General features: G+C 47.4%; 1 protein-coding gene across 1 annotated transcript in view; it reads right to left on the bottom strand.

The window, feature by feature from the left end:
* Nucleotides 1-1,225: 1,225 nt before the first annotated feature.
* Nucleotides 1,226-12,513, bottom strand: part of IGSF9B (immunoglobulin superfamily member 9B) — a 96,245-nt gene continuing 84,957 nt past the window's right edge. Inside the window, exons 19-20 of the mRNA XM_084611990.1 lie at nt 4,366-4,487; nt 1,226-3,533 (exon numbers count right to left, since the gene is read on the bottom strand). Of these exons, the coding sequence (XP_084468116.1) occupies nt 3,310-3,533; nt 4,366-4,487 (346 nt within the window). The 3' untranslated portion in view covers nt 1,226-3,309. The remainder of the gene's footprint in view (nt 3,534-4,365; nt 4,488-12,513) is intronic.

The following is a 12,513-nucleotide window of genomic DNA, read 5'->3' on the forward strand; positions in this document are numbered from 1 at the left end:
GGTCTTTGAAAGTGAAGTGAAGTTTGCCCTGTACAGAGAGTCAGCAGAAGGCCTATGCACCTCATCAAAATAGAGCTTCAGAGAGACTTAAGTAGTGCATAGACATTGTGCTACCCCCTCTGCACAGGGACCAATTTCACCTAGAGATTGGAAGCAGTAGTAAAACAGCCTACCTCTGTGCCACAGACGGGAGGGGGTCCAGAGTCTTGTGACATTAGCATACGTGAGGACACACCCACAGATTGGGAACCCTGAAGGCAGAAGTTCCTGGAAAATTTTGAGACGGTACCTACTGCTAACTGCTTCCTTCCCCGTTGAGAAAACGTCTTTTTTAAAAAAAACAGCTGGCCTGTTGGACCAGGGCTAGAAATCAGTTTCTGTTTTTCAATCTGGCACTAACGTCAGTGAGCTGATGTCATATGGGCTCAGTTTTTACACCTAGTGTGCAAGTGACATGAAATCCAATCCAGGTCCTAGTAGAGCCTAGGGCAATCCTTAAAAGTACAGAAAGAAATACTCATTCGGGCCACAGGCAAAGTTGGTTTCTCACCTAGCCAGGGCCATGAACGGTATGCTTGCCAAAATGCCCCAATCCCTGCTCGAGATTCAGATTTTACGCAGAGTATCCTCCTCTCCCTTGTGAGCAAATCTGTCTCCTGTTGGATGGAATTCTTTAAGTTGGAAAAAAATACCACTGTTTATCACAGAGCTCTCTCTGATGTGGTTGGAGCCTAATCAGGATTTTGATGTTTGAAAAATTTTACCCATTTTTATTATTATTGTGGTTTCTGAATATCTGATGCGACTGGAAACAAAAACCTTCATAAAAGTCTTCCTGGGATACTACTTGGTGAAATTTTTAAATTTCACCCAGCCACTTGACTCACTGATATTGCTTGATCTAAACTGTTCATTTTTACAAAGCATCTGAAACTCTTGGATGCCTCGTCCAGCCACTGAGCCCTTTGAGGTTCAACCATTAGCAAGTATAATAGTCAAAGCACGTGTTCACCACAGCAAGACTGGTGAAAGTGTTGTGGCCATCCCACTTAAAAAACCAAACACAGACACACACACACACCCCCACCCACCTTGGGAAGTACGCAAGTGAAAGGCCTGGGCTGTGGAGATTCTGTGCAAAGAAGTACCTAGGTCCTCCCAGGATTCACCTGAGACTGTTTCTACATCCTGAATTCACTTAAAGCAAAAAAACACCCACATGAAATACTTTAAAAAGCGTAACTGTTTTATTCCCAGGCAGGCTACCATCTTCACACTCCAGCACAAGGGATGAAATACACAAAGACCTGGATGCACTGTTTGATCTTGCCACTTAGAAAGTATCTAAATATTTTTCAATATTGGAATATAATAATACCTAGCATTTATATAGCACTTTCCATCTGTAGAGTTCTAGGTGCTTTACAAAGGAGCTTAAGTATCATTATCTCCATTTTACAGATGAGGAACCTGAGGCACAGAGTGGTTAAGTGACTTGCCCAAGGCCACACAATGAGTCAGTGGCAGAACCAGGAAGACACCCCAGGGATCCTGACTCCTAGCCTCCCATTCCATTCACTACACCAGAGCTGCCGCTCGTATATAGACCTATGCGATCCAGAGAGAAACTGATGGACATGTGAATCGGTCTTCAACTAATCTGAATCAAAAATACACTCTGGCGAAGAGCTGGAATGGCATTGGTAAAAGGATGACAACGTAACTCCTCAGACTGAATCCTGGGAGTGTTAAAACCCAATGCATCACATTCATTCTAAAACTGGGGCGGAGGTGGAACAGGGGAGGGGACATATCAGCAACATATTTAGAATTGATGCAAGGTGACGGAATTTGTTTCTACTGCTTGCAGCTAGAAGCAATTATTCAGCTCCGGGGACCAAAAGTTACCTTCCAAAAGCCTTTTCTCAGGCGTTGTGGTGTTTGCCTGGTTCACATCCATCAGTGGGGCAACAGATTGGAAGATGCAGACTGAAGTTCATAGAATCATAGAATATCAGGGTTGGAAGGGACCTCAGGAGGTCATCTAGTCCAATCCCCTGCTCAAAGCAGGACCAATCCCCAACTAAATCATCCCAGCCAGGGCTTTTTGGTGGGGTGCACCAGCAGAACCATTTCCATTCACATTCCACGCAGAAAAAAAGTCCGAGCTCTCTCCTCACTCGGCAGCAAAGCTTAAAGACTGTAAACACTCCTGTCGTGAGCTCTTGTATTCGAAGACTTCATTAATCTTACAAAGTGAACTACGGAACATCACTAAGAACAACAATAAATTGACAATCTAAACCCCCTCCTCAACATTGACAAAAGCCTCGTTTGAGACTGAAGATCCTCGGATTTAAATTCCGCCCTCCACCCCCATCCTTGCAGGTTTGCAAAGAGATGTTACCTTAAAATTAACAAGTTTTGAGAGTGCGCTTGTGTGTGACCTTGCAAGATTTCACACATCTACTTATCCTGGAGTTTTGGGGGAGGGTTTTGGACGGAAGTAAAATATAATTTGTGTTTTTGTTATCCATCATCCTTGGGCCAAAAGTTGGAGAGGCAATGAGATTTTGCACGGGTAAATTTTTCTGGGATAATTTTGTAATGCATTATTCTAAAATAATCAGATTAACTGGGTCATCGGTTCCAATCTGGATTGTTGTGTGTCATTTCATTGTTTTCTGTGGAATCCAAATGATTCCTGTGAGTTCAGGCCATTTGCTTACTTCCATGTTCCTACCTAAATACACACTGTATAAATATACACTGCAAACTGCATCTATGATTTTTTTTTTAAATCTATACATAACTTTTGGAAACCAAGATGTAAAATCTCATCCTTCTTCCAGCACTCATAAAATTGAAGCCGTAGCAGAGAGAGGGGGATTCGAGGAACAACACTAAGTTTGAATCCCTCTCACTCTGAGCCCTGCAAGCCCCAATCTCACCTTTTCCTGTTCCAAATGGCAGGGGGTGGGTGAGGCTAGGGTATTTTTCCCTCCATCCCTCTAATTTAGGATATTCCTCCCTCCCACCCCACCCCACGATCCGCACTAAATGGAAGGTGTCCTATGAAAGGGAGAGCCTCTCCCAGTGGGCAAAGACTGGATGCTGGGTTTCCTGGATGTGATACCAAACAGACTGTGTGCACCCAGTGAAATACGATCGCTTTTGCACATTCAGCTTGTTGGTATGAGAACCCAGGCTGACGCTCACACCCCATCTCTCCCCACACGCGTCTGTAGCTCATGAGATCTCCTCTCCCTCCTCCCCCCCACCTTTGAACCTTCGCTGGCTGGTGCTATGCTAAAGTAAGGTGGCATGCCCGCCAGAATCATCGTGGTCCACGCTGTTGAGAATAGCTGTCTGGTCCTCAGGGAGCTGCCGGTGGCAAAGGTCATCCTTCAATGCGGAGAGGCGAGCGAAGGGATCCTGACGAGAGTGTCTCTTCTTTTTGCGGAGGGAGACCGCTTCGTCAGGCGACAGTACCTGAGAGTTGGGAAGGTGCTGAACCTGGGAGGCAGAACCATCTGAAGAGGGAGAGAGAAGGAGGAGGACAAGAGATAAAGAGGATTAGTTACCTATAACAATGCCACGAGCTGATGTGGTGCTTTACAGCGCGTGTGAAACAAATGCCTGGGCCCGGCCCTGGGAAGCTCACAGTCTAAGTCAGGACAACGTACCAGCCTCGGTGGTTTGGCTGGGGAGAAGGTTAACACAGGATGCTCAGCTGAGTGAGGAGGATTTTTGGAGGGATTTGATATAGGATAGGAAGAGGAAGGTTGTTCTAAGTGTAGGGGACAGTGCGAGGGAAGGCACATAGCTTGGCGGGGGAGGAGGAGACAAAGGGAAGAGGACCTGAGGAGAAGATGGGGGCTGGAGAAGGAGCAGGAGGAAATGACAGCAGAGATGTAGGTGGAGAGATGTAGGAGGATCTTGAATTTAAATGGATAGAGAGCCACTAAAGGCATTGGAAGAAGGGTCATTCCAGGGCTCTCCAGCTAGTTTCAGGACTACAAAGGGAAGTTATCCCCTTCCTCTTCTGGACTAAGATCTGGAGTAACATCCCAAGGAAAATAAAAAAAAACAAACAAAAACCAGGAGATGGGGCCTTCCGTTTTACAGCTGAAAGGAACTAGGAAGCCCTGGTGGCCTCGTGGAAAAAGAGCCGGCTTCCTTTATAAGGAATAGTTGAGCAAGAGAATAAAACACAGGTTTTATAGTAGCTCAAATAGAGACCTACAGTCCACCGGCCTGAGTCAACTCCCATTAGAGTCAGAGACTTTAATGAGCGTTGCACCAGGCCTCAAACGGAGGATGGACAGGGAGACTAGTGGGGAGTCTTGTGATCCTCACACTCACTGGATTGTTTTCTGGATTTTGAGGAGCCCTTGGATGACTTTTTGGGCTTCTTTATCCGCTGGTATTTCAGAGCTTCGAGCCTCTCAGGTGCAGCAGCGTTCCGGGATGGAGATGGACGTTCTCTAGAAAGGAAAAGCAGACACGTGCCATCAGTGGCCCCCTGTCACACTCCAGCCAGAAGAGATCTCGGGTGGGGAGGGACCGGTCATCCTCTGCCATGGAAAGGAAAATGTGAGAAACCCTGGGCCGATGGAATAAGGTCAGCCGGCTGCACTGGAGCTAAATACGATGCTGGTGGAAACATGACACCATCTACTCACTGCCTTTGGGACAGCTGTAGTTCCCCATCCCACCACACACACACACTTCCCTGTCCACTGTTTCCCTCCCTCTCATACCATGGATGAGCGTAGGTCAGGCAGAAACTGGCAAAGTTTAGAGAGAAGTGTTAGGCTCCAGCCCTGGCTGTTCCTGTGGACAGAATCAAATGCCTGCTGATGGCTACGCTGTGGAGGAATTGGAAGAGCCATGCTGTAAGACAACCGGTACCGAGGCTCACGTCTTAAAAATGCATTTGTTTCTGTAATTTCAAAACCATTAAAGTAGGTAGCGATGGGCAGATCCTATGTCCGGCAAGGCACTTCTGGGAACCCGCGTCAAACCCCTTTGAAGAAAGAGAAAGCAAAAGGCGTATGGTAACAGGACAGCGGCACTCATGTTACCGCTGTGCGCGCCGCCGGCTACGGCAACAGTGGCCCAGACAGACTACAAGCAGTGACCCTTCCCTTCCCCAGCCCCACAGCAAAAACAGGGACCAAATGGCAAACAGAAACACACAGAGTTTACAAGCCAGCATTTCTGGGGCTGGCAAGTTGGTACCCCCTTCCAGGATCACAGCTCTGGGCCACACCACACACCATAAAGTAAGAACTGAGGATAGATGCCAGGGTTCTGATTTTCTTCCCCAGTAGAATAAGACATACCATGACTTTGAAATTAAAGTAGTTACAAGATTTTATCACTGGGGGGGGAGGGGCGGCAGGGGCAGATCTCTATTTCCTACAACGGGATTTTCATTCAGGGGTTCAGTAGTGCAAGTTTCCCCAGCTCATTTCACGGATTTATTCTCCGTCTGGTTTATTCTTCCACCAAAGCCTGTTACAAGGTCAATGTTTTCTCTAGAGTTTGGTGCATGGGAAATGGGCTCTTTGCATAAAGGTTTTTTTGTGCATTTCTTTCCAGGCTGCCAGTCCTTCCCTGACTAGCTATTGGAAGACAGGACACTGGGGCCAGGTGAGTATAGGAAAAGCATTCCCTCAGGATGAAGTCTGTCCTACTATATATTCTCAAGTTTTCACATAAAAGTGAGTAGGCCAGGTCCACAAAGTAGTTTTCGCTGTGAGATCAAGCCAATACTCAAACCCAGCTCTCCTGAGATGAAAGGACAGATTTAATCCACCGAGCCTCCAGTACATTCCCCCTCCCTCTGTCACACCTTTCCAAGTCAGAGGAGATGTTCTTTTGGTATCATTACTCACTCACTGGAGACCACTGATCAAATCGTCTCAAAACACCTGCTAAGAGAGGGGTAGCTCGTAACATTTCCTGAGAGAAAGAGGAAAATAAAGGCAACAATTCTTTGCCGGGTGGCAGTTTCAAAGAGTTAGCACCAGCAAGGAATACTGCACTTACACCTTTCACCCATCAACTTGAGGGTTCAAAGAAAGAGAAACTGGGCAATGGGAGCAAGAATGGGGTGTCTATGTGTCAGCTCATGTACATTTCAGTAACACTCCCCTGCATGGGTTAATCTGAACCCAAATCGGAGCTGGTCTTCTGTTCACAGTTCACTGCATTTGAGATTAACCAAGAGCAGTCCAGCACACTGGGATTCTCATTCGCTCCCATTGACTCTCCTGTGCTCATCTTCAAGGCAGCAGAAGAAACCAAGATGGAACCGATAAGTGTGGGGTTGATGGAAGACGACACGTTCAGAGGCAAAACTCACATTTACATGCCTGCTGCAGGGCAGCCTACGGTAAAGAAGTGGAAGAATTCTAGTTTTCCCATACAAAGAGATGGAGAGAGCCAATAGGGCAGGCTGGAGCAGCAGAAGATTTGGACAAAGACAACGATTACATTAGCCAGTGCTTTTCCCACAGATAAAAGTGCCATCTATGGAGAAAATATGAAAGGTTTGCCTGATTGTCTGTGGGGAATCCGCACTGTAAATGGCCATAAACCAAAGCAGCTCTCTTTCACTGTTAGATGCCACTGTCAGATACTCTAGCGGCCATCCGGTCATTTGGAGCCTTCCCAGAGATAAATCCAATACGTAGAAGGCTCTTTCTGTACAATGTGGAGTATTAATCAAGAAGCCAGCCTCTGACCCAACAGCAGGTCAGGAAGAGGAGGATTTGTCCTTCCTTTCAATGCTCAAAGAGAAAAGCAAACTACAAAAAACACACACACACTCTCAGTTAGGTTAAGGCTTAGGCTTTAACCCTGAATTTAAGACGCCGGAAATTGCATGGGTCCTTGCAAAACACAAGAACTTGCAAGACACATGAAACCCAATCCCTGGTTGCAATCACATCAGTCTGGTGCTGAATGGGTCTGGGGAGCACTGAAAGAAGGGGGGGGGGTGTTGGAGTAGATACTTGGATTCTGTTCTCTGCTCAGTCACTGCAAGAGCTTGGCCAAGTAACTTATCCCTCAATGTGTCTCCATTTCCCCATCTGCAAAATAAAGAGAATACCCACCGCACATGGGGTTTGTGAGGCTTAAAGTATTGCAATATTCCATGAAAAAAGACATCACAGAGGAGTTAGGTATCTGTGGGCCGAATTCAGGGTATTCCATCCATTTAGCTATGAAAAATCTGGATGTGGAGATTATTCTTTATTTTCATCCTGTTCAGCTGGTAGCATCTCACTGTAGTTGAGATTTGTTCTAGGAGGGAACTCCCTGAGTATTTAATATATACAGAACCGGGCTTCCCATAACTCAATGCTACGTCCCTCATTGCATTTTGGTGTTAAGGCCACAGTGGCATGGTGAGACTTTACGCTGGGACAAGACGAGCTGACATGGGAACGGACTTTTGTAGCAGTTGGTGCTTTGCTCGAATACTGCAGGCTGGTGACTTCCAACGTGTTTAAAGACACTGATATGACTGGCAAAGTTTCTTGATTTTGCTAACAGCACTGAGAAGCATATGGAACATAATGAGCAATTTGACTGAGCAGCTGGGCACCAGCAGATGCAACTAAAGCCATAAGATTTAGGGTATAGAACAGCCCCTTTCATGTTCACCGCTCAAGCATAGACATCAAGATTTGACTAATGTGCCAAGAGACAGATCCCCAGGACCATCTCTGATGGAATAGCTGGAACTCCCCACAAAGCAGGCGGCATTAACTTCAGCAGAGGACAAAACCCCTTTTTAGACAAGCCACAATTCCCTCCTGTTGGAGCCAAGTGAGAATTTCACCCTCCTCGGATGGACTAGAATTAGGATGCGTAAGAGCGAAGGGACGACAGTTCAATTCCTTTCAGTAAGCCAACGTTTGCCTCCAATGGTGAACGCAGGGTTATAGCTTCATTTTAGAAGCTCGCGCTCCCGTAACATTTCTCTATTTGGTGTTCTCTGATGAGCCGCACATTATGTTGTGCTGCTGAACAACAACTGGTACCGACAAGGCTAGCGGTTGCCCTCCTCTGCACCCAGCTTGCGCACACATTACTCCATGCCTTATTTTACTGAGAGAGTTTTCAGTTTTAGATCAACGGGATACAAGCAAGTGTGTGGCTGCTATATGCAGGCAGGTACGGAGTGAACTTCTCCAAATGGTTCTGACAATGGAACTCAGTCCTGACCAAGACTGACCCCTGTTACTCCAGCCCAACAGCTCCTGCGCTTTCAGTCCTGAACCGAGAAACAGTTCTAACCTGCAGCACCTAATCTGCTGCTGGTCCCCACTGCCACACAATTATAGCGATATCGCTCGGCCTTGACCTGTAGCAGCCCCTGCCATTTCTCCATGTGCCTCTTCAAAGAAGATATCAGCAACTGTGACATTTACGATGCTAGAAAAATGCCCACTAGACATTAGCATGAAACGCCATCAAACTCATTTCCATTTGTTCTCTAAAATAGGACTCCCCACTCCTCCATTTCCAGCCACACATCACGAGCACACTAAACCCATATTTCACCATAAATAGAGTTTGACCTCAGGCGTCGTAGATGTAAAGAGTGGACAATAGCAGAGGAAAGGACAGCTACTCGCCAACAGATTTAGAGCCTCTCTGCCACCCTTTATTTCTGCAGTCAACTCCAACTCTCCTGTTGTGGTTGTTTCCAAGACTGGCAAAAGACCTCTCATGCCTCCTGCCCCTTCTGTAGTGTTTTGGGCAGCAGCCTATGCAAAAAGACCATCCAGAATACACCATGTGTGATGCAAAGGAACCTGTCCCTGTACTTATTCACTCTGAAGCACTGAAGGTAGCTTTAAAAATGCAGCAGGTACTTTCTACAAGGTTCCGAAGTGAACTCAGATCCCAGACTCTGCAAAGCATCAGGTTTGGGTCAGAAGAACTAATGGAGACATTCTCCTGGTCTTCAATTTACCACACTTCCCGATGAGCATGAGTCAGAACCATATGGACAGAAAGTTACTGAAGGTGCCTCACCGTTATTGAGGGAGTGCACAAAGCAGCCAGCTCCTGAGTGTGCAAAGGGCAATATCTAGAAGAGCGAGTTAACAAAGCTTGCACGCCTCACCACTCCTCCTCAGTGGAGCTGAAAGAAGAGTCTCCAGTATCCATAGCAAGAAGGGCTTTATCCCTAGGCTAAGAGAGCAGCTCCACTAGTCCAACCCAGCAAAGAATCTCTGTTGCTCTTCTTCAAATGCCTTTACGTGTCGGAGGTTAGAAGAGTAGCAGACAAAGCCCAGGACAGAACTGCAACCCACCTCCACCAGAATGGGAAGCCAAGTCATAAGAAGAGGCAGGAAGACCCCAGGGTGCAATTTAAAAAAAGTTTTCCCTCCCCACACATCTTCCCTGCCTCTCTTCCCTTGAGCAAACAGGCAGAGAATTTAGGCAACTGCTTGGCATGTAAAGGTCCAGTCTGAGAAACCATCTAGACAGCCTATATCCCACAGGTTCAAATCCTGGCTAGGTTTACTCCATCCTTCACCCTTCCAAGATTATAAACTCCATTGATATACATGGGTTCTTTCATGCAAGGAAATATTACAAGCTAAGATCCGTTGTGTGCTGCATGGACACTAAAGATCCCATGAGACTTTTCTTAGGAGTAGGAGTTTCCTCTTCCCCTCCAGTCTTGTGCGGAATTGATTGCTGCCTCCAACCCAGAGGCTGCTGTGGGTATATCACTTGGGATCGGCTTAGGATCCTTCAAAATCAAAGATGCTAGAAAAACACAGAAGTCACTCCCTTTCCACAGAGCTGCTACCAAGCCACCCCCACCGCAATGAGATAAAAAGGAGCGGATAACAGCGGGCATCCCGTCTACAGGTCTGCAGACAGCACAACTCATCTACACAACGGACTTCACCATGCTGACAGGAGAGGAACAAGGGAGAAAGGAGCGGAAAAGAGGGGTGGGAGAGGAGAGGAGAGGACAGGAAGAAAAAAAGATCACAGCGGGGGAAAAAAGATAAATGAAATCAGGAGTGAGAAAATAAAACCAACGAACAAACAAAAAAACAAAACCACTCAGACAAGAGGACTCAACTTCTCCAAGCGAGAGTGGCTATGAAACACATGCAGAGGATCAGCACACGGACGGTCTTTAAAGGGGAACCTACTCGTTTCCGACTCAACGTGAGGAGTCGTCGTCCCCCCCACGCTGGGGGTGGGGCAGCTCCCTCCCCCATGGGATGGACATGGCTTTGCCACTTGCTCCTAGGAGGCACCAGAAGCTTTGCACACCAGCTGCTGACTGTGCTGTCCCACGGGAGGAGCGGAGCTGGGGTTGCCAGCACTGGACAGCCTGGGATGCCGAGGTAACACAGGTGCTCGCCTGCCTTCCCTGTGGGTTTTGGGTTTCCTACCGCAGCGAGAGGACAGAACCAACTCTTCCCCGTTAGGAGACGTTCAGGCCACGTTGGGTTCAATTAAAAGAAAGGGGAAGTTAATTGGATCATGGCATAAAATTACCCACACCCTTAAATAAAACCTGCCTGCCCTTCGCACAGCAAGAGATATTGCAAAAGCCTTCCCACTCCAGCCATGTCAGGGGATTATAAATGAACACCGCATGCAGAGAGTCACTTGTATCCCTCTATTTGCCCCCATCTGCCTGATCTGCATGCATCCCCACAGAGGAGATCCCATTCACCTGCTAGCAGTGCCCCGCTGCTGATGGGTAAGCCACCACAGAGCTGGTAAACCACGTCTCCCCTCCCCGCTTTCATTACTGCGGCATAAAACCTGGCTAGTCTGGTATATAGCTCCAGTGCTCTGATCCACTGACAATTTTACAACCCTAAATCAGAAAGAAATTACTTGGCTGTGCTGTTTATGGGATTCCTTTCTTATTAGCGTGCAGGATTTATTATCCCTCTGCCTTCCCCATTCGAGATAATGGCTCTCTCCCTCCTCTAGCTGAGGGAGAGACTGTCAGTGAACCCAGGTTCGATTACAATGGGTTCTGCACCCAAGTCCCAGAGTAAGATGCATTTCAGTCCCTGGCCTTTGCCGGTGGACATTTTTGTGGCTTGGCTGCTGCGGAAAACTTTTATAGGCACGCATGAATATCTCGGCCTGGAATCGGTGCAAGAAGAGGATTGAAAAGGCTTCAGGGCTGCCATGGGTACCTGGAGTGGGGTGTGGGGCAGAAAGTTTCCAAGGCTGCCAGGGCTAAACAGAACACCCCGAAAGGCGGGCCTCTCTCTCAGTGGCTTCTGAAGCTCTGCAGAAAGGACTGAAGCGGTTTGGTTGGCAGCTATGAGGGCAATGCTCCAAAAGGACACAGTGGTAAAGAAGTCCCTGCTCCCTCTGTCAGTCGCCCTCTGCACTCCCCGCCAGCCAGATGGGCCTCAGTGCGATAGACCCACCATTCCGACACCTAATTCTCTCCCCTGGTTGAACGTCCAACTCTGTATTGCCCTCCCACCCCCCCGCAACACACCCTCCTGACATCCCCATCTGTCTCCCTCATCACACTTCTCGGCGAGAGCTAGGAGGGTTGTATCCCTTCGAGTGTCACTTGCTGCTTTCACTAAGCTGTGACGCAACACTCGGTGGGTCTCTTATCCCGCCACGCAGGCCCACGCTGGGGCTAGGAGCTGGATATCTCACCCTTTGATCAGCGGCTGAGAGTGTCTGTGAATCTGCTGCTCCGTGGGTGCATGCAGGCTCTCCGATCGTGGAAATAAAAGCAGACCTGGGACACTGCATCCCTGGTAGCCATCACAGTTGGTATTGGCCCAGCATGTCACTTCAGTTGACCTTCTCTTCTGGTCTTCAGAGTTAGTAAGGGGTAAAATCAAGCTTAGTGCACTGAAGAACTCAGTGGACAGAAGACGAGGAGGAAGCTCAACCACTACAAAGGAGTCTGGAAACAAGTTCCTATTTCTGTCTTCAGTTTCAGTTCCAGGACCTTGCTACATCTGTGAAACTGCCCCCAGAAAGTCTCCAAGAGGTATTTTCCTGGAAAAATCTTGCAAGATTTGCTTAAGTCACTGTAATCCTGGTTAGGTTTGAAGCCAACTTGCAAGGTTTCATTGAGGAAAATTTCAGAGAGATGAGACTTCTATTGTAATTGAATTATTACAGTTCAAAACAAAGCTTTAACACCGATGAGCTGAAGCTACGCGGCGTACTGCTGCAATCTGCAAAAGGAAAAACCCCAGAACTCCTCCAGTTTAATACAATTTAGGAATTTTGGGAATGAAGGCGAGGGGGGAACCCTCGGCTATTCAAATAAAATTGGAGAAGTATTTTGAAATTGGATTCCCTTCACTGAATTCATGGAATGAGATCATGGTCCCAAATAACTAACTGTTTGCTAGCTGATGTCAAACAGAGAGCTACTATTAGGTGCTGCTGAGCATGTGCCCGTTTTGTATTCTTAGTCCCTTATTTGTATCCGTATGATAAATCCAGTATTTTAAG

Source organism: Lepidochelys olivacea (genome assembly GCF_965140295.1).
Source record: "Lepidochelys olivacea isolate rLepOli2 genome assembly, chromosome: 22".
Lineage (NCBI taxonomy): Eukaryota > Metazoa > Chordata > Testudines > Cheloniidae > Lepidochelys > Lepidochelys olivacea.